At 57.2% G+C, this 24,591-nt stretch overlaps 2 protein-coding genes and 1 long non-coding RNA gene across 6 annotated transcripts in view; 1 reads left to right on the top strand and 2 right to left on the bottom strand.

Annotated features, from left to right (window-relative positions):
• TBC1D22A (TBC1 domain family member 22A) overlaps window positions 1-7,775 on the bottom strand; it is a 326,492-nt gene extending 318,717 nt beyond the window's left edge. For both annotated transcript variants that reach the window (XM_043562939.1, XM_043562938.1), the window contains exon 1: window positions 7,555-7,775. In XM_043562939.1, the coding sequence (XP_043418874.1) occupies window positions 7,555-7,616 (62 nt within the window). In that variant the 5' untranslated portion in view covers window positions 7,617-7,775. The remainder of the gene's footprint in view (window positions 1-7,554) is intronic.
• On the bottom strand, window positions 1,129-3,820 carry LOC122472927. Its single transcript, XR_006294557.1, has 2 exons — window positions 3,646-3,820; window positions 1,129-3,392 (listed from the first exon to the last, which is right to left on the bottom strand). It is a non-coding gene; the product is annotated as an uncharacterized LOC122472927 (long non-coding RNA).
• A 148-nt stretch (window positions 7,776-7,923) lies between the features above and the next one.
• LOC122472925 lies at window positions 7,924-22,758 on the top strand. 3 transcript variants are annotated; one of them, XM_043562936.1, is made up of 4 exons: window positions 7,924-8,073; window positions 10,632-10,778; window positions 11,492-11,623; window positions 18,035-22,758. In XM_043562936.1, the coding sequence occupies exon 4, from the start codon at window positions 21,630-21,632 to the stop codon at window positions 22,539-22,541; it is 912 nt and encodes a 303-aa protein (XP_043418871.1). In that variant the 5' UTR covers window positions 7,924-8,073; window positions 10,632-10,778; window positions 11,492-11,623; window positions 18,035-21,629; the 3' UTR covers window positions 22,542-22,758. The 3 variants fall into 3 exon arrangements, 2 of the variants coding, with proteins under 2 accessions (XP_043418871.1, XP_043418872.1); XR_006294556.1 differs by lacking the exon at window positions 18,035-22,758 and adding an exon at window positions 15,207-15,737 and having other exon boundaries at window positions 10,632-11,623; XM_043562937.1 differs by having other exon boundaries at window positions 10,632-11,623.
• Window positions 22,759-24,591: the final 1,833 nt, after the last annotated feature.

Below are 24,591 nucleotides of genomic sequence, written 5' to 3'. Positions count from 1 at the left end.
GCAGGCACGCGGTCCAAACAGCCACGTCAAAGATACAAGCAAGGATGGGGCGCCTGGGTGGCTCAGACGGTTGAGCGTCCCACTCTTGACTCTGGCTCGGGTCATAAGCTCAGGGTTTGTAGGTCTGAGCCCCGCATTGGGCTCTGCGCTGACAGTGCGGAGCCTGCTTGGGAGTCTCTCTCTCCCTCTCTCTCTGCCCCTCCTGTGCACACACACACGCTCTCTTTCTCAAAATAAATAAATGCTGAAAACAAAAACAAAAATGCAAACAAGGAAATAAACAGGTTTCTAAAAACAAGAGAGGGACGTCTGGGTGGCTCAGTCGGTTGAGCATCTGACTTCAGCTCAAGTCATGATCTCACGGTTTGTGAGTTCGACCCCCACATCGGGCTCCTTGCTGTCACCCTCTCAGCATCAAACCTTCTTCAGATCCTCTGTCCCCCTCTCTCTGCCCCTCTTCTGCTTGCACTCCCTCTCTCTCAAAAAATAAATGAAACATTAAAAAATAAATGAACAGGGGCGTCTGGGTGGCTCAGTCGGTTGTGCGTCCGACTTCAGCTCAGGTCACGATCTTGCGGCTTGTGGGTTGGAGCCCCACATTGGGCTCTGTGCTGACGGCTCAGAGCCTGGAGCCTGCTTCGGATTCTGTGTCTCCTTCTCTCTCTGCCCCTCCCCTGCTCGTGCTCTGTCTCTCTCTCACTCTCCCTGTCTCTCAAAAATAAACATCAAAAAAAATTTTTTTTTTCTTTAAATAAACGAAGAAAAATAAAAACACAAGCAAGAGTTGGTCAAGGCAGCAGCTCAGAGCTTCTGGGAAAAGAGGCAGGGCCTCCAGCCAAGTCTTGGACCCAAGAGCACACAAGACGCAGGGAGGGCCGTCCCAGCTTCGTTCCAGCCCCTTGACACTAAGCGCACTCTACAGAAGTTGCCGGAGAGGGGCCAGCCCACCCTCGAAGACTGGTGGAGTTATTACCCCGTCCACACTCAAGGGCAGGACTGCAGGGGCAGGTGCAGAGGGCTACCTACAGCCCTTCCCACCCAGCATCCCCCCAGCACACTTCTCTGATCCTCCCGCTCCCCGCTTAGGGGCCCTCGTGGCCGCCATAACAAACTCACACAAACAGCGGCTTAAACACACACGATTATTATCTTAAAGTCCGGCAGTCAGCAGTCCCAGGCGGGTCTCACCAGGCTGACGTCTAGGTGCTGGCCGCTGCATTCATTTCTGGATGCTCTGAGGAGAATCTACTCCCTGCTCATTCGGGTTGTTGGCAGAATGCAGTTTCTTGCGGCTGGAGGTCTGGGGCTCCTGCCGGCTGTCAGGAGAAGGATGCTCCAGCTTCCGGGGGCCACCACACCCCCGAGCTCGTGGCCCCTTCCTCCGTTTTCAGAGCTGGCAACCGCAGACCAGAGTTCATCTCCTGCTGACTCTGAGCACTTTGAAGAGCTCACTGCATCCCACTGGATCCGCCAGGTCATCCAGAAGAATCTGCGGTCTCTGGGTCAGCTGATGTGCACCCTTCACTCTCCTCTGCCGTGCGACCTGGTTCCAGGTTCCTGGTTCCAGGGAGGAGGACGTGCACACCTTTGGGGACCACTGTTCTGCCCACCACACCCCATCCCTCTGGCCAGAACCCCGGTGACCACCTCAGCCCCCGACACGGAGGCCATCAGAGCGTCCCGCGAGCCCCGCCTGTAGCCTGGGACCTGAGCCCACGCACTCGACTCCAGCGGCAGCCCCTGCCCTCACCCTCACCCTCTCTCGCCCTCTCCTCAAGGAGGATGGACAGGACCGTAGCGACACCCTTCGGTGCTTCCTCACGGCTCTTGGATCAACACCCGACTCTTTTCCATGGACTTCCAAGACCTGCACCCCTCCCAAGGCTCATCTCACAGTGCTCCCCTCCCGGCGTGCTGCTCCCCCGCCCCTGGAGTCCCTACAGTGCGCCCGTCCCAGCAGGAGTGCTCTGACGCCCCCCGCCCCTGCATCCCCGCATCTGTACGGGCTGCTGCCACCTCAAGTTAGGCAGGACCTCTCCCGGGAGGGAGCAGCCTTCCGTTCACGCGGTGTCCCGCTCTTCTGCGAACACTCCCCCGGGATTGCCTTCGAAGCCCTTCGCACCGCGCGAACTGACGTGCGGTCTCCCTCACCCACGGCCTGAGAGCCACCTCTCTCGGTTCCGCGTGGTACCTGACACGTGGAAGGACGTTCTGAACGAACGGGTGATCCCGACAAATCCTCCCCTCAGTTGACGAGCGACGGTGGCCCGTGAAGATGACCGTGGAGCTCACGTCGCATGGGCTCAGGGACTCCTCGGGCTGTGGCGGCCGGACCGCGCGTCACCCTCTGCCCCAGCTCCGCCCCGGGCACCCACAGCCTTGCCACATTCAAACCGGGCCTTGCTTGCCGCCATCCCACTCACAAATGTCACCCTTCACAGGCCCCAGCTGCCCGCACGCCCTCCCGCGAGCCGAGCACACTGCCGGGCCGGGACAGCGAGCGTTGGGCCCACGCCGAAAGGCTGCCTGTGTTCTCACAGCCAGCGTGCGACGAGCTCCCAGCATGTCAAGCGAAGCGTGGCGAGAAGGCCAGATGCAACCGCAGACCCCTCGGGAGCCAAGCGCATCGACGGCCCCGGGGAGCCAGAGACTGAGCCTTCCGCCACCCACGTACTGACCCTTCTCGCGCCCCCGTCACCCCTCACCTGGGTGTTCCCAGGAGCCTAACCCGTCTCCCCGGTGCTGCCCTTGCCCTCCCGGCCCCTAACCTACCACCCACTCAGCAGCCAGAGTGATCCTGCCAGACCAGAGGCAGCTCCAGCCGCCCCTCTGCCAGACCCTCCAGTGTCCCCACTTCAGAATAAGAGACTGAGAGCCCACGTCTTTTCGCTGTGACCGCGAGACCCGCCCCCACCCCCAGCCAGATCTCGTGCCCCGTGACTCTCTTGCCTCCTCCCTCGGCTACAGTCATCAGGCCCCCCGTTCGTCCCAAACCCGCCGGGGTCACTCCCGACAGGGGGCTCTGCGCTCTCTCGCCCTCTGCCCGGACCACGGTCCTCCGGCCACCCGAGGGGCCTGTGCACTCACCTCCTGCAAATCTTGCTCGAATGCAGCCTCCTCTGTGAGGGCTTCTCCAGCCACCTTGGCACTGTGAGACCCTCCCCACTCTCCCTGCCTGCCTCCGAAGGGTCTATCCCAATTCTCTGCCGTACGTTTCAGTAACAACCACCGTCTTCTCAGGGGCAACTCTCCGCCTCACACAGTCACGGTATTTATTCTCTGCCCCTCCTGCTCCGACGTAAGCCCCGTGAGAGCACAGCTTCAGATCGGTTTGGGTCACTGGTGTATCTCTAGCACCTGTTCCTGGCACAGAGTGTTGGTTAAACAAATACCTGGTGATGGGGCGCCTGGGTGGCGCAGTCGGTTGAGCGTCCGACTTCAGCCAGGTCACGATCTCGCGGTCCGGGAGTTCGAGCCCCGCGTCGGGCTCTGGGCTGATGGCTCGGAGCCTGGAGCCTGTTTCCGATTCTGTGTCTCCCTCTCTCTCTGCCCCTCCCCCGTTCATGCTCTGTCTCTCTCTGTCCCAAAAATAAATAAACGTTGAAAAAAAAAAAATTTAAAAAAAAAAAAAAAAAAAACAAATACCTGGTGAATGAACAAATTTTCAGACTCTCAAAGCTGGTCCAAGAGGCCTTCTCTCACGCTCGTCAAAGAGAATCAAAGAGAATCAGACTAGGGGCACCTGGGTGGCTTAGTCAGTTAAGTGTCCGGCTTCAGTTCAGGCCGTGGTCTCATGGTTCTGGAGTTCGAGGCCTGCATGGGACTGCGTGCTGACAGCTCAGAGCCTGGAGCCTGCTTCGGATTCTGTGTCTCCCTCTCTCTCTCTGCCCCTCCCCGACTCACATTTGTTCATTCATTCTTTCTCTCTCTCTCTCTCAAAAATAAAAAATTTAAAACAAATTTTTTTAAAGAGAGAAAGAGAGAGAGAGAGAGGGAGTGAGAATCAGACTAGACCAAACAAATATGTGCCTGGAGGCCCCAGCCACTTAATCCTCAGGTTATACGTGCAGAAACCGAGGGCCCCAGAGGTGACATGACCTGGTCAAAGTCACACAGGTAACAGGAAAAATAGGCTAAACCTGGACCACAGAACCAAGCCAGAGGTCTTTCCACCACATCACACATCCTGCCTCATCCAGAAGAGAAATCCCTAAGAAAGCACCAGCCAAACAATCTACAGTCCAAGGTGCACAGAGTGGGGGCCTACTGGCAAGACCACCTCTTGCGCAGTGTGAGCCCCTGCCCAAATCCCTTATTCCCTCGAGGCTAATCTGGAAGGAGGTTCGAATCAACCCCCATCAGTCAGCACTAACAATGCAAAGGGGAGCAAGGCACAGTCGTGAGACTCGCGGAGCGCACGGTCCAGAGAAGAACACCTACCAACAATGCTGGGTTTGACGCACGAAAGGTTTGGTCCAGGCTGCACGAGAACACACAAGGCTTTATGAGGAGGTACACTGGAGGCGAACTTTGAAAGTTAAGAAAATTGAATAAGCCAGGCAAAGGGGAGGAAAGAGAGGGAACGAACATTCTGGTCCGCTCTGATGGCATGAAACTGACCGAGGCATCACACAGCAGGTACGCCAAGGAACCTGCAAGCCTGTCCGCACCGCTGAGGGCAAAGGTCAAAGCAAGGAGGGCTGCAAGATGTGGCTAAAGAATTGGGCAGGGGTCGGGTTATAAAGGGCCTTACTCTGCTCCCCCACATGGCACTTCGGAGGGGATACAACCAAGGGCCCTAACCCAAGCCTGCCCCCAGGGAACGTCAGCTGGAGGACAGAGCACCGTTCTGTGACTCTACAACACTAAGGAGATGCAACACTGCGGGGCACCAGGAACTGCCTGGCAAACACTAAGTGCTCCGTGGCCACCAGCCATTATTGTCACAAGGACGCACAAGGAGGGGATCATGACTAAGGGACATTAAGGGCTGTGCCGTATAAATGACCCCCTAACAGCCCTGTATTGGGTGGTGAGTCTGTTCTTCCTCCGTGGAGCTTCCCTGGGCTCATGTCCACACTCAAAGCGTCAGACAATCATGGGGACCACGGACAGGACGGGCAGAGCCACAGGACCCCGCCAGGAGGTCTGACAGCGCTGTGCCCGTGCAGGCAAAGCCCGAGTGTGTGCCAAGTGATGACCACGGGAAGGTGAGCCGCTGAGGGAAGAGGGCAAACCTGGGCGACGCCTGCTGCCGGCAACAGCAGCAGGGCCCTGGGAGGCACGGGGCGCGCAGCGGCTGGGCAGGCCTTGCCAGGGGCCCCAACCCCTCCTCGGTGCCCTGCCCTCCGCACCCACAGCCTCTGGCAGTTCTCCAAGACTCCACTCCAACGCTGAAACTCCAACAAGGGCGCCACTCTCCAAAATGCCTAAGACCCAGCACAGCGCCAAAGCCCAAGGGCGATGAAAGCCTGTCTTCGGTAACACAGAATCTCACGAAGAAAGCCGAGGGGGGCATGTTAGCTGCCTGTGGCCGTCACACCACGACAGAAATCTATCCTGGCCGTCTGGGAGGCTTCAAGTCCAACATCAGGGGGTTGGCAGGGCCACACTCTGTCTAAAATCCTCACAGAAGGATCCTTCCCTGCCTCTTCCTGCTCCTACTGGTTGCCAGGAAGCCTTGGCATTCCCGGGCCCGTGAGCGCACGGCTCCCACGTCTGCCTTCCTCTTCCCTGTTGTCTTCCCTACGTCTTCCCCGTGCGTCCAAACTGCCCTCTTCCGCGAAAGAGACCAGTCGCTGCACAAGGGCTCCCTCTAATCCACTCTGACCCCATTTTAACTTGAGTCCCTCTGCAAAGATGCTACTTTCCCGGGGCGCCTGGGTGGCGCAGTCGGTTAAGCGTCAGACTTCAGCCAGGTCACGATCTCGTGGTCTGTGAGTTCGAGCCCTGCGTCGGGCTCTGGGCTGATGGCTCAGAGCCTGGAGCCTGTTTCCGATTCTGTGTCTCCCTCTCTCTCTGCCCCTCCACCGTTCATGCTCTGTCTCTCTCTGTCCCCAAAATAAATAAACGTTGAAAAAAAAAAATTTTTTTTTAAAAAAAGATGCTACTTTCCCAACAAGGTCACGTTCCCAGGTTCCAGAGAGAGAGGAATCTGGGGGGAGGGGGACACTACTACAACCAATGCAAGGACAAATGACCAAGAGATAGTCGTCAATCCAAAGCGTATTCGCCGTTACGACGCCACACACAGCAGCCCCACGTTCCCACAGCTCAGCTGGCCGTTAAGAGTTTGTTCAGACCAAAGCCTCAAGAAAGACCCAGAAGGGACACAGAAGTTCTCCTGCACGCGGCTCAGCTTGCCTGGAGTCCACGTCCCAGAGCATCTGCCTCTGTCACTACTGGGACCTCCTATTCTCTGCCATTGCAGAATTTTCACACCATCTCGGACCCTGACATGCTCCAAGCAAGCACAGCCCTGGGAAGGAAAACAGGATCTCCGGCCACGTCTGGTGATCGATCCCCTCCCAAGTCCCTGGGCCAGAGCAAACCCTAACTCGCTTCTACCAACTCCCAAACAGCTCCAAAAATACACGTTTCTGACTGAACACAACAAATTACAAAGCTTACGAACAACAGTGCCTATAATACAGCACTTGCAAATGAGCTGTGCTTACAAATGGCTCCACACGCAGTCATTTGAAGACCACACATTCCTCATTTTCAGTACGTCAGACCTTAGTTTCCAAATGGAATAAACCGTGTTCAGAAACCCTGAAATCTGTTTAGTCTATTTTCACCAGCGGCTGATTTTATCCCAAGCATTTTCCACGTCCCGTCTTCGCGTCCCCTAGGGGCCCCGGCCAGGGATCAATGACACGCCAACCAGGACTTTGGAGCTGTACAGCTTCCAGGGTGCACCCAGGTCTTCGCAAGCACTTCAGTTGTTTGTTTCTGTTTTTGTTCTCATTTTTGGTTAAATTTGCTTCCCGCTGCTGACTCGAGAAAGGAGTTGGTTTTGAGGCCAGAAAGTGGGATACACGGAAATTCACAGGGAGTCCCAAATCCACTCGAGCAAATCCTTGCTCAAGGCAAAAGCAGTCGTCCGCAAGAGAGACGAGAAGGCCAGGCAAGTGGGTCAAACCGCCACGCCCCCTCCAGAAACCGACGTCCCACAGAGCACAGCCTGGGGCCACTTTCCGGACTCCACCGAACTCTTCGAAGCACGACCCGAGCCGGTGCCTTTCGACTTGCCCAGGGAGCCCGGCAGTTTCGCAGAAGGGAGCCTGCCAGTCTCGGGACAAACTTGCCGGCGACTCCCCCTCCTCCTCCCTTCAAGCCTCGATGCTGCTTCGCGCAGCCCCTGTCACCTCCCAGACCCTAAGCTCGGCCCCCCGCCCCCAGTTCCCCAACCCCCCGCACTTCCCCCGCGGTCCTCCCACAGCCCAGGTCACCCCCGCCCCCAGACCCCGACTCCACCCGCAGCCCAGCCGGCCGACGCGCCCACCTGACCTCTGACCCCTGACCCCGACCCGGCCTCCCCGTCACACCCACCTGCCCGGGACTTTGGTGTTGCTGCGCTTCCAGAACTGCTTCCTGGCCCCGTCGCTGGCCATGGCCCCTCCTCATCCCTCGGACTCACGGCCCCGACACCTGGAATGCAGCCGGCCGATCCCGGCGACCCTTTCCTGTACCCCGGGGGAGCCCCTCAGCTGTCCCGGGACTCCGGAGTCCAGAGCCGAGAGGCTCTTCCGCCTCCCTCCGGAAGTTGTGCCTCCGCGCGTCCGGAAGTCCCGCCCCCTCCCAGGCGCGCGTGACGCACGGCGCGGGCGCTGACGGCATTAAAGGGCGACGCCGGGGAGGAAGCGAGGTGGCGGTGGCGGTGGCGGTGGCGGTGGCGGTGGCGGTGGCGGTGGCGGTGGCGGTGGCGGTGGCGGTGGCTTGTGGGCCTGCGTGTGCTGTCCGGCGGCGGTCTGGCACCCGCGCCCGCCTCCAGGCTCCGCTGCTGGACCAGACGGCGGGGGTGGCGCGCTGAGCCCGGCGCAGAAAGATACGCCCAGGGTTTCAGAGTCGGTACGAAGCAAAGAGGGAGAATAAAGTAACCTCACGTTGATTCCATAGTGAAATAATATTTGGGGGTATATTGGATCCAGTAAAATATATTGCTGAAATTATTTTCTCGTTTTCTTTTACCTTTTTTTGTTTGTTTGTTTTAACGTAGCCACCGGAAAGTGAAATTGCTTGTGCTGCTAGCACTACCTTCCCTTGGCCGTAGACCAAGGAGTCTGGCATTGCAGACTGGCACTGCGCCTGGGGAGCCCCTTAACACGCCTCCGCCAGTTCTCTTGTGAAACACAAATCTGATTATGCTCTCTGATTAAAGTTTGCCTCGCTTGCCGATAATCAACATTGCTTCTGCGCTTGCCAAGCGCAAGATGCTGCACAAGGTGCTCTGTGTGCGTGCTCTCAGCCATGCGCCAACCACCCCCGGGAAAGGCTGCCTCCTTCTGGAAGAGCAGAATGGTTCTCTCCCTCTCACCACACTGAGGCTTAGACCTGTCTTGGCGATAGCGGGGCTGTTCGCAGCTGCTAGTACCCGGCCTGCAACATTTATCTGTCTCCGCAGGTGGCTTGTGAGATCCTGCGGGGTGGGGCCTGTGTCTTCTGCCTCTAGAAATGTTTGTTGGGGGCGCCTGGGTGTCTCAGTTCTTTAAGCGTCCGGCTCTGGACTTCAGCTCAGGTCGTGATCTCATGGTTCATGAGTTCAAGCCCCACATGGGGCTCTGTGCTGACACCTCAGACAGAGCCTGGAGCCTGCTTCGGATCTGTGTCTCCCTCTATCTCTGCCCCTCCCCTACTCACCCTCTGTCTCTCTCAATCAAAAATAAATAAGCGTTTAAAATTTTTTAATAAAAAAGAAATGTTTGTTGGGTGAATGACAACTGCGGGAACTCTCCAGGGATCCCCTTTAGTCTCCACAGAAACTCTCCAGGAATCTTCTCCCTGGGGCGATCTCAATGGATCTTTGGTGATCCCCTGATGATACAGCCTCAGTGGATTCTCAGGACCCCTGTGCTGCATAGCCTGATGAACCCTCCTGAGATCCTGTCCTTACACGACCTCGGAGAATCTCCAGAGATCTAATAAAGTTTCAGTGGATCCTCAGGGGCTCCTTCCTGACACGGCCTCAGGCAGTCTCATGGGATTCTCTCCTGGTGGAGCTCAGGAAGGCCCCAGGGATTTCTCCCTGCTGTACAGCCCGGAGGCCTCAGAAATCCCCCTAGGAGACTGGCTCCTAACAGTATCAGGGGTCCCCTACAGACATCACTGGAGACCTTAGGGGTTTTCAGCGGCTTTTCCGGCTTGTTGCAAGAGTCTGCAAGGTGACGGGGCAAAGATGACGGAAGTAGAATTTACATAGGAAAAATGGACAGTAGTTAGCAACTGGTTGGATGCAATTATGACATCTTAGATCGGTTATCCCCGTAGCTTGAGGATGCTTGCCCGCCTCACATCTCTTAGGAGAAGGAGCCAGACCAATACCAAGGTTGATGAAGGCTTCAAGACCCACTGAGCAAAAGAGCTAGCAGTGCCACGACAGGAACAGGAGAGCAAGAGGTCAGCCTGTTTGCAGCCTAGGTTTACGACTGCTTGAGGATGAACTGGGTTGATGTCACAGAGGTAAGGCCTCAGCCTCAGCCAAGCAGTAGGTTAGAGGACAGATCAGTCTCCAGACAAGGGGATGGGAGGACCTGCCAGGGCAAAGTCACAAGAATAGGTCGGCATCATGAGCAACGAGACAAGCTCCACAAATGGATTTTGGGGCCCAAGGGCATGTGAAAGCGTCTGGTAGAAGGCCAGGTGTGTAAGCCAAAGTCTAGCCTGTGGAGGGTGTAGGAATGGGGTCTCTGCAGGCATCAAAGAGGACAGATGCGTGAACACAGAATGAATGAGTGGAACTCTTCGTACTCATTTGTGCAACAAATAATTACTGAGCAGCGAACACAAGAAGCTTACTTTCGCTAAGATTTAGGCTGAAAGAAATTAAAACCAAGGACTTGACATTTCACCCCGGACAGATGGGCAAAAACTTAAAACCTGTCACTGCCCAAACTGGTGAGGATGTGGATTTGTGAGCAGTGCGGAATGAACTCTGATTCGCTGCTGGTGGGAGTGGAAATTGATTCACTAACTCTCGACAGCTATCCAGCAATTTCTAGCGGCTAAGGACGCATATACCCTACAACCCAGCAATTCCAATCTTGGTGTGCACCCCAGAGCAGCTCGCCTATGTGTGCAAAGACAGGAACGTTCATTGTAACTGTAACTGGGGGGAGGGGGGAATCATAAAATAATCTATAGGAGAATTGATAAATGATACATAGTTACCCAATAGGACGCTATATGGTAAGAAGATAACTATAAATACATCAACATAAACGAATTTCACAACATTGAGTGAAAAAACGTTGAACGTGAATGCATGTGGTATTTAACTCCATCTTTTTAAACTAAAAGAATGCTAAACACCAAATTCAAGAGTGGTTTCCTCTGGGTATTGGTGGGGACTTTAATCGGTAAGGCATTCAGGGGGCTTCAATGCTATTATCACGCTTTATTTCTTCTGGCAGATGGAGTGTATTCAGCTGTTATATTATTTATGACTCTCCGGATGTCGACGAAATGATTGACAACACGTGATGATTACGGAGCCTCCACTGCTGTGTCCGTGAGCAGACTCTTGGAAAAGCCTGCATTCGTGCAACAATGAATGAGCGGTGAGTGTTCACAGGGAGGCCTGGCGGGGTCAGGACAATCGATCAGATCTGTGACTTCTGTTTAAGGCGAAGGGACAAAATGCAAGGAGTGGTTCCAGGTCGAGGGAGCGTCACTGATGCAGCAGGGACACAAGACAAGACCAGAGTGCTGGGTAACAGGCGAGGCTTCGGCAAGGCTCTAGGAGACACAGGTTGGGCTCCCTGAGAGACAGGCCCTTGCATGCAGGCTGCTGCTTGGGGAGGAGAGGCTGACTGGTGAGGGGCCACCTGGCCCTACAGGGACGTCCTGAACTGAGACCAGAGGGTGGAGCCTTTGCACCGTGCACAAGCCAGTCTGCACGGGGCTGCGTCCAGGGAGGGGGTGGCCCGCAGCTGAGGGCAGCTCCCCAGGAGGGACTTCTCTGAGCCATCGGCAGCCTATACTCCCAGCCACGGAGGGAATGAGAGCCCTCGTTCTGAGGGGCGAATCTGGGCAGCACGCCGTAATGCCGACCACGGTCCACCTTGGCGCCCCTCAGACCCGCCAGCCACAGGGGTCACCGTCGGAAGAGCGTCTCCAGGATTCTGGCTGCTCCCTTTTGTGGAAATTTACAAGAGGAAGGTTGATGCAATCTTGGGGCCACAGCAGCTGCTCACCCTGTGCCTCCACTTCCTGCCCCTCTGCCCTCAGCACTGTGGGTTCCCTCCACCGAGTAGCATCTCTCCTGTTCTAGATGAGCTACCTGGTGGACCGGCCCGGACTCTCGTCCTAGAGGCTTTAGAACCTCGGTCAACACACCCTTCTCAGGTCACGGCTGCTGTGCTTGTCCACATACCATCAAAACTGGGCAGAGAGGCAGGCTCAGGTAGGTGCCAGACGTGTTCTCCCCCCGCCCCCGCCCCCGCCCCCGGGCAGCAGCATCCCTACCTCCTCCGGTGGCCGCGAGGAGACCCCTTCCTTGACCTGCTAGTCTCCTGGCACAAGGAGCCGTGACCCAGCATTGACTCAGACTCTTACCACATCCCTTTCTGGAAGCATTCGCCCTCTAGAAGAGGTCAGGATTGTGAGAACCGGACAAACTCCCCTGAAGACAGCATTGGTGGGCAGACCCACTCCTGCCTCCACCCCCTGCTTCCCGCACCCAAGTCTATACTTAGAGGAGACACATGTCAGACGCCCCCACTCACAGGCTATCAACTCTGAGCCGGAAGGCAGCTTCGTTGCTCCGCTGGGCCGGCAGCTTCTGGGCCGTGTGGTGTGTTAGGGGACCGGTGGGTCCCACGGCCACGGGCTCACCGCCCCCACCTCCTTCGCCGTAAGCGGGTCCCCAGCACCAGCACGAGGTTGCACAGAGCCTCCTGTCGACAGGTCAGACACCACACAGAGAGGACATGTCCGTGAATGGCTGTCCCCTACTGCCTCCACTCACATCCCCCGTGACGACCCTACATGCAGGGGAGGCCAGGCAGTGTGGTCTGCCTGGGCATCCGTTCCCACCTATCCGAAGCTCTGTTACCGACTGATGGTGGGATGGATATTGGAGGACAGTGGCAGCGACTCCCATCTTACAGAGCGTGCGATCAGCTCCCAGCACTGAAAGCGAAGAGTAAAGGCGGGCGGTGGGGGGGGGGGGGGGGGTCAGCCTCCGCCCCCGCAGTGTGGCCGTGTGGCATCCATTGCTGCTGGAGGGGAGCTTCAGGGCCGAGTCATGTCACTGCACACCCGTTTCACTGCTCAGGCTGTGCCCTCTGCCTCCTTTCTCTCTCACTCACCGGAGTGCCCCAAGGTCCAAGGCTTACCCTGGATGATGCCTTCGACCAAAAGTAAAGGGACGCTGGCCTAGCAGTGCTTTGAACGTTGCTTCCTGCCCACAAAAAGGCCAGTGGGGAGAGGCTGTTGCGATGTTATAGCGGCCGAGCCACTCAGGGATGTAGGGGACGCTGGGGTGCACGTCCAGGACCCAGGTACCCCGTCCCCACTGCCATAGTGCTGGTGCTGCCCACGCCCAGCTGAGTGCTCCCTGGGGACCATCCGTCCTCTGTCCAAGGAAGCTGCCTCACCCCTAGGACATCCCACACGCGGTGACTGGCCGGTGTGAGGAGACAAAGACCTAGCCCTCTGTCCTCAGCTCAAGCCATCCCTGAAGGGCTGTCCCGGCTCCAGGAGCTCCAGGCAGGATGGACCAGATGAGGCCACCGTGCCTGCATGCGGCTCAATTTCTGCTCATCCAGTCCTGCCCTGGGTCCCTCCCTCCCTCACCAATGTGGCTCCCAAGTACATCGTCAGCATAGCACTGTCCGTACTAGTCAGGGTTTTCCAGGGAAACAGAACCAAGGCGGGGGTGGGGCGTAAATGGAAATCTATTATGACGGATTGGCTTGCACAATTATGGAGGCCGAGAAGCACCACGACCCAGCGCCTGCAAGCTGGACGGCCGGGAGCCCCAGTGGTGTAATCCCAGTGTGCGGGCAGAGAAAGAGGACATCAATCCCAGCCCAGGCGGTGAGGCAGAAAAAAGCCTAACTCCTCCTCCTCCCTCCTCCCTCTTGTGCTCTTTTCAGGCCATTGGGAGTTGCCTGAGGCCCACCCACGATGGGAAGAGGGTCTGCTTTGCTGGGCCTGCCAATTCAAATTCAAATTTCATCTGGAAACACCATCACAGATATACCCAGAATGATACTCAATCTGGGCACCCCACGGCCAGTCAAACTGACACAAAAAATTACCCAGCCCCCAGTAAGCCTCCTACAGGAGCAATTCCTCAAATCCACCGTCTCAGATGAGACAAATGTCCCCAAGCTCAGGCTTGCTGCCTCGTGGTCACAAGATGGTGTCACAACTCCATCTATCATGTGCTCCTGCCAGTATCCCAGCCAGAAAGGGAGGGAAGGAGGCCAAAGAAAAAAAATAAAAAGATAAAAGATCTCTCCAGAAGTCCTGTTTTATCCAGGAAGGGCAGTCCCCCAGCCGGCTTCCTTGTGAGCCAGAACTAAGTCAGCCCCAATCACTAGGGAGAGCGGGCTGCTGGCTGGACTCCTTGGAACTTCCCCTGTGCGGCCAGGGGAGGAGTCACTGCCCATCCGAGCTACAGGCCCCATCCCAAGACAATTTCCAGCTTCTGTTTGCAGAGAGGAGGGCGATTGGTTGGGGAAGTATCAGTCGGTGCTCCTCAAGGCGGGAGAGGTCAAGGGCATGGGGGGGGGGGGGGCGGGGGAGACGCCGGGGCAGGCGGGCCCTGAGCCTCACCTGGGACTCAGCAGGGCCTCCAGGCCTGTCTCCTGCTCCCATCCCACCCCTCCCCGCCCACCCACACACCTCTGCACACCTCTGCAGCCCACATCCTGATGTCCTAACGTGGCAGTCTCCTGTCCCAAATGCTCCAGGGACCCCATCGCCCTCTGCGAAGGCCAAGCCTCTTCTGCTGGCTGCAAAGTGTCTTGAGTCCCGCTGCCTTCTCCCCTGTCTCTCCAATCTCACTTTTTGTGCCCCAGCTGCACCCCATAAAGGCAGAAAAGGCCCCCAGCTGCCTCTGTGTAGCAGAGACAGGGGACAAGAGCACACTGAGAACACTAGCAGTGCCCACACACAGCACTGCGGGTCAGCCCTTCTGTCACCCGGTCCTTACCACCCACTCCCTGCAGCCCCTTCCCCCTGCAAGCCCCCCCCCCATCCTCCTCTCCCCTGCACTTCACCTTCGAAGATGGCTGGCCAGCACGCAGTGCCCGCCCCCACAGGGAGCCCGCTGAGTCTGTCTGAGTGACCACCACACATCTGGTGGATGTGATGCTCTCTCTGCTGGGGTCGGATGTGGCCTCCTGTGGCCAAATGACCTAAGACTGAGTTACACACTGAACACTAACACCTCCCGCCTTGCAGAAAAGGAAACAGAGCCCAGTACAAAATGACCCACAGCAATACCCGTCCCCTAAAATCTTGGTAAAGTTCAGTCACTCTGCCTCTGGTCAAGTCCAAGGGCTGGGATCCAAAGCCCAAAATCTTACCAGTGGGTAGAATTTAAACCAGAAATTTCTGTCTCCTAGCAATAGGGTGTGGTATTCAGCCTAGCCGCCCCACCCACCCACCGTCTGATGGTCTCTGCTACGAGGGCACGGGACTGATAGCCTCAGTGCTGAAGTGTGGGGTGTATGCACCTTGCTGCGCACTGCGCCCCAGCTGCACCCCATAAAAAGAGGGCATGCCCTCTGGGTCAGAGTCTCGCTTCTGGGGAGGTGCTGGGGACAGGCCCGGGGCCGGGCTGGGTGTCCTCCTGGCCCCCGCCCCAGGACTTCCCTGCTAACTCAGCAGCCTGCCTTCTCAGCTGGCATTAGCTTGGCTTGGAGTGAAGGCTTGGTGTTCTGGACCTCTGGCCATCTTGGAGGGGCAGAAAGGATCCCTCCCAGCCAGCTTGTATTTTCTGGCTTCTCTGCCTTCACCTGGGCCAGTTTCAGGCTTACGATGTCTTGATGTGTCTCTCGGGAGCTTACCAAATGGGCCACGGCCCCTCCGCCGTGTGAGGGCTCCGGCTGACTCTCCTGGTGCTGCAGTCTCCAGGGACATCGCCCGCGCGCCTGAGTGAGGAGGGGACAGTTCGGCTTGTACCGATCTCCTAGGGCTGCCGGAGCAAAGGACCACCAGCTAAGCGACTCAAGCAAGCTATTCCCTCACAGTGCTGGAGCTCAGAAGTCCAAATACAGGTTCACCAAAGGGCTAGAGTCAAGGTGTGGGCAGGGAGGCATTCCTTCCAGAGGCTCCAGGGAAGAGCCTGCTTCCTTGTCTTTCCAGCTTCCGGCAGCTGCCCACTGTGGGTGGCTGGTGGTCCCTGCCTCCATCTGGAAAGCTCCAGCCTCTCTCTTCTCACTTCAATTCCTCCCAGACCCTGCTCTCGAGGACCTGCTCAGATCACCCAGCGCCATCACCCCATCTCAGGGCCTTTAACTTAATCACACCTGCAAGCTCCCTTTTGCCATATGCAGTAACGATCACAGGTTCGTGGGGGGGAGGATGCAGAGAGCTCTGGGGGCTATGACTCGGCCGACCATGATATTTCATGACATCTAGCAAAAGTTCCCATTTTACCCCCATGAAAGAGAGGGGTCCTCCTTCCTGCCCCTTCCCTCCCTCAATTTGGCCATTTCTAGAGTTTAGGGTCTACCCCTAGCAACACCCCTCTTCTTAGGTCTGAATTCCACATGAGTTAGGATGCTGGCAGGTGCAGGAAAGAGGAAAGAAAATCTGGCTCGGGTGGGTTTACACTGAAAAGGGAAGTCCTTGGTCTGTGCAGAGGAACAAGCCCAGAGGTGAATGGAAGTTTGGAGAAGGACTGAACAGCCAGACCATGACCCCTGGAGGTCACAGGAGGCTCTGTAGGCCCACTTGGACGATGTGCCTACCCCTGAGCCAATCACTGTGGCCGGGGAACACCACCATTGGCATGGTCTACCCCAAAGGGGCGATGGGAGTCTGTCCTTCCAAATGTTGTGACTGCTTCCCAACAAGGGAGGGGTGGCGTGGATGCTGGGGAGGAACCCCAAAGTCTACTGTGCCGCCCAAGCGAAGACCCACGTTGACAGACTGATTTGATCACCTAAAGATGTTGACTTATTTGCCAACATTTTTCTTTTTTTTTTTTTTAATTTTTTTTTTTTTAACATTTATTTATTTTTGAGACAGAGAGAGACAGAGCATGAACGGGGGAGGGGCAGAGAGAGAGGGAGACACAGAATCGGAAACAGGCTCCAGGCTCTGAGCCATCAGCCCAGAGCCCGACGCGGGGCTCGAACTCCCGGACTGCGAGATCGTGACCTGGCTGAAGTCGGACGCTTAACCGACTGCGCCACCCAGGCGCCCCATTTGTCAACATTTTTCAATCGGACAAAATGTATGTACCATGCTTGACACAGTGTTAATATATGGAAATCTTATAAATACGCAAGTAAAAGACCCCAACAGTGATGAGGGAACTTGGGGCAAGCTGAGGGCAAAATGCAGGCTAACAGAACCGCCCCCCCCCCTTAGGTGGCATCTGTGTGATATTCCTCAGACACTCCTGGCTGCCCAACAACCAAGGACAGGGGTGAAGTGCTTGCCACGGAGATGTGGGAAGCTAAGGCAAACGAGACATTAAAATGGTCTTACTGCCTGCAGCCCACTGACAAGTCCTTGAAACTGGCAGAGTGACCTCCCTCTAGGAGCTCAGCTGCCCCGATGACGACACTTGGCTGGGGGCGAAGGGGAATCTTGGCTTATCATTATCCCAACCTCGAGGACCCTGTAAGTCTACTTTAACAAATAAAAATTCCTTTGGAGGGGCGCATGGCTGGCTCAGTCGGTGAAGCATCTGACTGAGGCTCAGGTCGTGATCTCACTGTTCCTGGGTTCGAGCCCCACGTCGGGCTCTGTGCTGACAGCTCGGAGCCTGGAGCCTGCTTTGGATTCTGTGTCTCCCTCTCTCTCTGCCTCTCCCCCGTGCACACTCTGCCTCTCTCTGTCTCTCAAAAATGAATATAGACATTTAAAACAAATTCCTTTGGAAACTTCCTTTATCTCAGCCCCCCCAAGGTATATGCTGGCATTCATACTCTAAGCTTATGGCCCCCTGATTCCATCTGAAGGGTCTCATGACTGAGGTTCTACCTGACAGTAATAAGTGGTGTTTCCTTAGCAACAGCCAGCCCCTCAAGGTCCTGGAAACCTTGCTTCCAAAATTCCTTACAGACCTACCCTATCCCTGCCCCCCTCCCAACCTGAGGATATACAATCAGTTACCCATCACGACCCCAGTGCAGCTCCTTCTGCCCACAGGTCCTGTCCCTGGGCTTTCATAACATCACCTTTTGCACCAAAGATATCTTGAAGAATTCTTTCTTGGCCACCGGCTCCAGAACCCCCCCACCATCACCCCAAAACTTCATCCATAGGAAACAGTCCAGTTTTTTTTTTTTAATAAAGACACTTTTTTACGGTTTAATTAACTGCCACCTATTTTCCGCTAAACCGCAAAATGCCTCCTGCCCACTCTTGTGGGCCTGCTCCACTCAGCAGCGTTTTCCAGCAAACGGGAACGGTCACGTGCCACACCTACAGCTGCTGCACGTCTGTCCCAAAAGGTGCGGTCTGGCACGCCGTTCCCCCAACACTGTGCCTCGATCGTCCCAGCTGCTCCCAACACGCTCGCTGGACTGAATTTAAGGTTTCAAAGTTTTCAATGCAGAGAGTACCATTTGCAAAGGCTGCTGTCCTGCCCCATCGTCTAATAAACGTTTCCTCTTGGTTCTAGGGTTGGGATGAGAACATTACATTCCAGAAACTTCGATGGGAGCAGGTGCACAGGGAGGAAGAGCAACCCAAGGGGCAGGGACTGTGCCCACCAGAGAGCACAGAGATGCACCAACACAGACGTGAAACACACTCCTGCCGTGCTCGGTGCTCCGCGGGGCTCCTGAGCAGTTATCCGTTCTTGACGGCCCAGGTGCTCAGTGAACTGAACAAAAATTGATCCGCCCAGCTCTGAGACAAGGGGCAGGGGGCGCCGTGGGGTCGGCACCCGCCACCCCTTGCCATCCTCCTACTTCTGGGATGGCCTGCAGATGTGGCTGGTTCTTCCAAGGGAGGAGAGTGGCTGCTCAACCAGATCCCCTGGGACATGGCGGGGGGACGAGGGTGAGCCCTTCTAGGGAAGCCAGGCTCCCTGGTATATCATATCTGAAGGCAGCACCTGCCGCAGGGGCCGAGCCCAGGACAGAGCTGCTGTGAAGGGACCCCGTGGCACCGTCCAAGGGACTTCGGCCGTGCCTCAGCCCCTCCATCGCTGAGTGTCCCGGGCATGGAGCAGGCAGAGCAGAGGCGAGACCTCAGGGGACAGCCTTGGGCAGCAACCGGGAGGACCTCAGTGCAGGAACTCCCCTGTCCCCCTCCTACAGCACACTCAGTGCCTCCGGGCTGCCTCCGACTTCCCACGCCCCGCCCCCTTCACCCCTTCAGCCCGGGTGTCCCCACGTCTCCTGGCTCCCAGCACGACTGGGAACCTCCCGGACACTAGGGAGCAAGGAGCCTCTGCAAGGCGGCGAATCCCTTCGCTGCACCGTTTACCAGCCATCTCTAGATGGCGCAGAGGGGAGGAAGGACTTGGGCCACCCTCCAGCCAGGAATGAGCAGAGGCCAGAATTGAGGAATGCGTAAGGCTCGCTTGGAGAGGTGCCTGGTCAAGAGGAACACATCCGCATTTGAAATGAGATGCCTGGACAGAGTCCCAGGAGTCCTGTGGGAGCCAGGGCCAGGGACACCTGAGCCCAAACCCTCAGCCCGCTCTGTGCCCCCGGCACAGGGACAGCCAGGGAGCCCAAGACGGGGGGCTGCCACCCCCCAGCCTTAAACGTCAAGCAGTGTGCAGAGGGTTCTGACGGGCGGGGGCAGAAGCCCAGGCCAGCCAAGCAGGCACAGGGCGGGGTCTCTGGTGGTCCACAATGCACCCTCCCACCCAACGGGCTGGTAACACCCCCGGGGCCCCGATGCCCCCGAGACGCCTCCTCTGCACCCCCCTAGAGCAGGCTGCGTCTGTGACCAGTCCCCATCCCTCTGGCTACGGGGTCCCTGGTGGGCAAGAACCTCCCACTCCACCTGACCTGGCCGTCTCTGGGCCAACTGGTCAGTGGCAATAGGCCGGGCATTCAGGACGTGCTTGTCAAGTAAACCGGGTAGAAGTGACCAGAAGAAAATGGAGATGCCGAGAACTAGGCCCAACCTGTCCCGGCCCCACAGGCCTGAAACCCTTCCCCCCTTTCCTGGACCTCTACCCCAGCTCCATGGTCCAGGGGCAATGGCTGTGGGGCCGGGAGAGCTCCTCCTCCCCAGCTGCACCACGTGGTTGATAGATTTTGGTGACCAGTCTAAGAGAAGCGTCTCCGCTCAGGAAGGTCTGAGGCCCAAACATGTTATTCCTGGTTCAGGATTTACCTTGGTAGGATACAGAGGGAAGGGAGGTGGAGAAAGTGGCCGGAGCCTCACCTCGCCCATCTGTAAAATGGGTCCATAATCCCATCCTGCATGCCTCACCGGCTTCTTGTAAAGATCAAGGGAGAAAGGAAAGAGCTAGACAGAAGAGGTGGGGAGGCGGGGAGAGAGGGCAAGAAGAAGGAAGGAGGGAGACTGAAGGGCACCTTCTGTCCTTTCAAGCCTCGGAGAAGCTGCTGGTGCATGGCTGGTGCCTGGTGGAGGGCCGCCCTCATAAGCTCTCAGCCCAGGGTTCGGTTCTGGGAGCTGTCAGAATGGGGCTGTGGCCCCGCGTCACAGCGGGGGGGGGGGGGGGGGGGGGCTCTTGGGCTCTCTGGCTCCCGGCCGAGCACATGCCTTCCCCTCCCTGCCCTGCTTGTTTCCTGCTTTCCTCGGTCATCCTGTCAACCACTGACCCCAGAGGCTCCTCCTGGGCTGCCCGCCTCAGCCACACCTGGAGTCTGACAGTCCTGCCTGACGCACAGCAGAGGCTGCAGGGAGCTGAGAGTCAGGCTTGAGTCATCACATCCACGGGTGGCCCAGGGGGAGGGACAAGGGGTCCGGGGGTGTCAGGGACTGAAGGGTTCAGGGAAATTGGAAGGAGGGCCTGGACAGTGTCTGAGCTACCCAGGACGGCCGTGCCGGGCTCCCGGCCCTGCCCCCTCCTGCAGCCCCAGCACCATGCCGGCTGCCCTGGCCCACAGCCTGCGAGGCTCGTCTCCCCTGCTTTCCTGAGCATCCCCCTTGAGTCACGGGCCTGGCATCACTCACTGAAACCCGGCAGCGACTCCAGGTGCAGCCAGAGAGCTGGCTGGGGTCAGGCGGCCCCCACCCTGTGCGACACGGGCACAGCCAGACTCTCTCTGGCCCTCACCTTCCACAACTGTGAAATGGGGGTGTAATCACTCTTCCATGTACCTCTTCTAAAGATCGGACTCCTCCCAGCTCTCAACTACAACACACAACGCAGACCTACTTTTCCTGTTGAAATTACTGCCCCTGCTGTTGGCGGGACAGGCAGACCCTGACTCGGAGGCTGTTTGCAGCCGGTGGTGCTGGTGGGGATGGGTGGGGCAGCCCGGCAGAGGAGCATCCTTTAAATGTCTGCCCGTGGATCTGGATTCACGCTATGACTCATGGTCATGCTGGCTTCAGCCCATTTCCTTGTTGGAAGAAGAGCCTAATGAAAGGGTGAATTCTTTCCTGCAGGAGTTTAAGCAGCCGACAAAGCAGGCTCTGTGTACCTGGAGACTTTGCCCTTCCTGCTTACAGCTTCCAGGGAAGTCACAAACCGTGCAGAGAGAGCGGCAGGCTGGGAGTCTTAGGGTGTCAGAGCCGGCTGGCGTCTCAGACCCGTCTCTTCTGCGCCCCGATTTTGCAGACGGGCAAGCTGAGGCTCAGAAACCAGCTATATATTTAAGGCCGAGTTGGGTTGGGCCCTGGCATCCCTGATCCCCCAGCTGGTGTGGGTTTACTGGCCCCTCCGCTATTGAGAGTAAGCAACCCCCCAAAGGGGAGGAAGAACCAAGGGGAGAGAGGTGCAGTCGCCGCAGAAGAAGGAAGGAGGGTACAAATGCAGGGGGTTCTCTCTCAGGCTCCCACCCCTGGTTCTTGGGTACTGCAGGGGCTAAAGGGTCAGAAAACCAGAGGGACAATCCCAAGGAACACCACTCTACTTCCTGACCTCCCCAAGCAGTTGTCCACAGGGAGGCCCAGCTATCGGGGCCCTGACCGCTGAGACCCATGCTTCCCTTTGAACGTGGGGGAGCCTTTGGGAGAGAAAAGCACATCCAAGGCCCCCGTGTCGGCGGGAAAGACCCTGAGAGTCTCTCTGGCCCCCATGTGTACTTTGAAGGGAAGTGGGGCCCAGCAAGGCAAGGGGAATGGCCCAAGGTCGCCTGGTTGGCCACCGGAGCGGCCTGGGGCCAGAAGATGTCCCTCAGCACCCAGCCAGGGCTCCCCCCACACCAGCTGCCTGTGTGTCCGAGAGGCTAGAGTTCTGGCCCAGAGAGACAGGCTGGCTCTCAGCAGCAGCAGCAACACGGAGCCAGGCTCTCCGCCAGGCCCCGTGCAGGCAGCTACACGCCAGCTGGCCTCTGGGGCTGGGCGGTGACCAGGTGGCCCCCAGGCCCGGGTACAGAGCAGGTTCGGGGCCTGGCCCTGGGCGAGGCGGGACCCCACTGTGCCTCGCCCAGCGGCCTGAGGACCGCCTACCTCCAGATCAGCTGGGGAGAGCGGGGATGTGCAGGCCCTCATCCCGCCCCCCACCCCAGCGAATCAGGGTCTCTGGGGGTTGCGCCTCCCCTGCTCCACGCACCCTCAACCTTGGCCTGTGGACAAGCAGGAGGCAAAATTGGGTGTGTCCCCAGGGGCGGGGCGCACTCAGCACCCCACCTACCAGGGCAAGAACGTTGCGTGTGGAATTTTCCATGACCCACAAACGTGCGGGGAGGCTGTGGCGGACTTGCCGGCCCGCGGCTCACGTGCAGCCGCTAATTGGCGCTGCCTGTTCTATTTCTGCTCCAGACCCTAATGAGGTCACCCAGCCAGCGCCACCCGAGATGAACCCAGCTGGACGGCTTGGGGCCCAGGGGCCCAGCGGCCCAGCTGCATGCCTGGGGGAGGCTACGAAACCTGGATCAGTGCAGTCTGGGACGACTGCCCACTCAAAATGGAAAGATTCACCAGGGTGCGGGGGTGGGGAACGTCGCAGGCAGGCCCGGGGAGCCACTTCCCCTGGACAGGCTGCGCGACCTTGGGGGCCCGCCCGGTGGGGCGCCTTCCTGGCCGGGTAGGTTGTTGGCTGGTCTGAAGTGGGGAGGGCCAGAGGGGCTCCGGAAGTCACAGAAGCTCTTGGAGTATCAGCTGCAGACCCTGGCTGGGCCCCCCCCTCGACCTGCACAGCCAGGCGGGGACCCTAGGGCTCCTCACTGCCATCCACCACACCAGCGGCAGAAAAACACGGCTGAAACCGCTCATGTGAGCACCATTTAAAGTATGCAATTCAGGGGCGCCTGGGTGGCACAGTCGGTTAAGCGTCCGACTTCAGCCAGGTCACGATCTCGCGGTCCGGGAGTTCGAGCCCCGCGTCAGGCTCTGGGCTGATGGCTCAGAGCCTGGAGCCTGTTTCCGATTCTGTGTCTCCCTCTCTCTCTGCCCCTCCCCCGTTCATGCTCTGTCTCTCTCTGTCCCAAAAATAAATAAACGTTGAAAAAAAAAAAATTTAAAGTATGCAATTCAGGGCCGCCTGGCAGCTCTTTATCTCCAGGGCATGAGTTCGAGCCCTACGTTGGGTGTAGAGATTACTTAAATAAACTTAATAAAAATTTAAAAAGTGTAGGGGCTCCTGGGTGGCTCAGAAGGTTAAGGATCCGACTCTTAGTTTCAGCTCAGGTCACGATCTCACAGTTCTGTGGGTTTGAACCCCACATGAGGCTCTGCGCTGACAATGCAGAGCTTGCTTGGGATCCTCTCTCTCTGCCCCTCCCCCACTAGTGCACTTGCTGTCTCTCTCTCTCTCTCAAAAATAAATAAATACACCTAAAAGTGCATAATTCAGTGACATTTAGGAAATTCGCGTTTTTGTGTATTTTAGAGTGTTTTTATCGCTCCCGTCCCCACCAACAGGCTTCCCCTAGTCCCCCTGGCCGGACCTGGCAACAACTCCTCTACTCTCCGCTCCCACGGATGTGCCTCTTCTGCATTCTTCACTTAAACAGGATCACACCACGTGGAGATACGCCGCATTTGGTCCCTCCATTCGTCTGTTGGCGTACGTTTGGGTCGTCTACACCTTTGGCTGTTGTGGTCATGCTGCCGTGAACGTGTACGTACAAGTACCTGTTCGAGTCCCTGCTTTCAGATCATTGCCAGATCGCAGCGTAACTCTCTTTACTGCTGTTTCAAGGAGCCACCAAACTGCTGCCTCAGGAGCTGCCCCCCTCTGGCTCCCCGCAGCAATGCACGAGGACCCCAATCTCTCCATGTCCACTCCAACCCGTTAGCTCCCATTTTTTTTACCGCAGCATCCCAGTGCACGTAAAGTGATATTTCACGGTGGTTCTGATTTACATGTCCCTAATATTGAGCATCTTTTCATGTGCCCATTGGCCATTTGCAAATCTTCTTTGATTTTGGTATAGGATACAGGTTTGATCTATCTCACCCATGATTCTCCGGATAGCGGCTCTTTCAGATCTCAGTCTTGCCGCGGTTGTTGTGGTCTAGTGAAAGCCTTTCTAGGGAGCTTTCCGGGGAGTTGACCCAACATAGCCTCCCGTGGGGGAGCTCCCTCCCTACCCGTGACAGACATCACTAATCAATCGTGGCACTTGAGAGCCCAGAGATTTATCCACCGGGCCCCAGTGAATATGCAGCTCGTTGGGGTATCTGCCATTGAGGAATTCACCCCTGAGAAGGAAAATAAATGAATGGACGCAGGTTTTCGGGCTGAAATAGAAGTCTATGATGAGACAGTGTGCCCCAAGGAAGGTGTGATGAGTTCTACCCAGAGGAGACACGGAGGCAGGGGTTGGGATGTGGGGGGCTGGCAAAGAACACCCCCTCCACATTCAGAACCAAGTGAGAGACAAGACGCAGAAGCCAAAAACAGGTCAGATTATCAGCGTTATTCCTGATAAAGCCAGGCTGAGCCACAGCAAGACATCCTGTCATGCCCACGAGGATGGCTGGAATCAGCAAAACGGGCGAACACAAGTGCTGGGCAGGATGTGCAGAAATTGGGATCCCTGCGTCCAGCCAGTGGGTGTGAAAAATGGTACAGCGTCTGAGGAGAACCGTTTGGTGGTGCCCCAAAAGGTTAAGCACAGAGTTAACCTATAACTT

Source organism: Prionailurus bengalensis, chromosome B4, assembly GCF_016509475.1.
Source record: "Prionailurus bengalensis isolate Pbe53 chromosome B4, Fcat_Pben_1.1_paternal_pri, whole genome shotgun sequence".
Lineage (NCBI taxonomy): Eukaryota > Metazoa > Chordata > Mammalia > Carnivora > Felidae > Prionailurus > Prionailurus bengalensis.
Note: the sequence above shows the minus strand (reverse complement) of the source record. Positions and strands in the feature narration are given on the sequence as shown.

What these genes read in the sequence shown, in the direction of transcription:
- LOC122472925 (XM_043562936.1), top strand. Translation starts at nt 21,630, where the DNA reads ATGGCCCAAGGTCGCCTGGTTGGCCACCGGAGCGGCCTGGGGCCAGAA.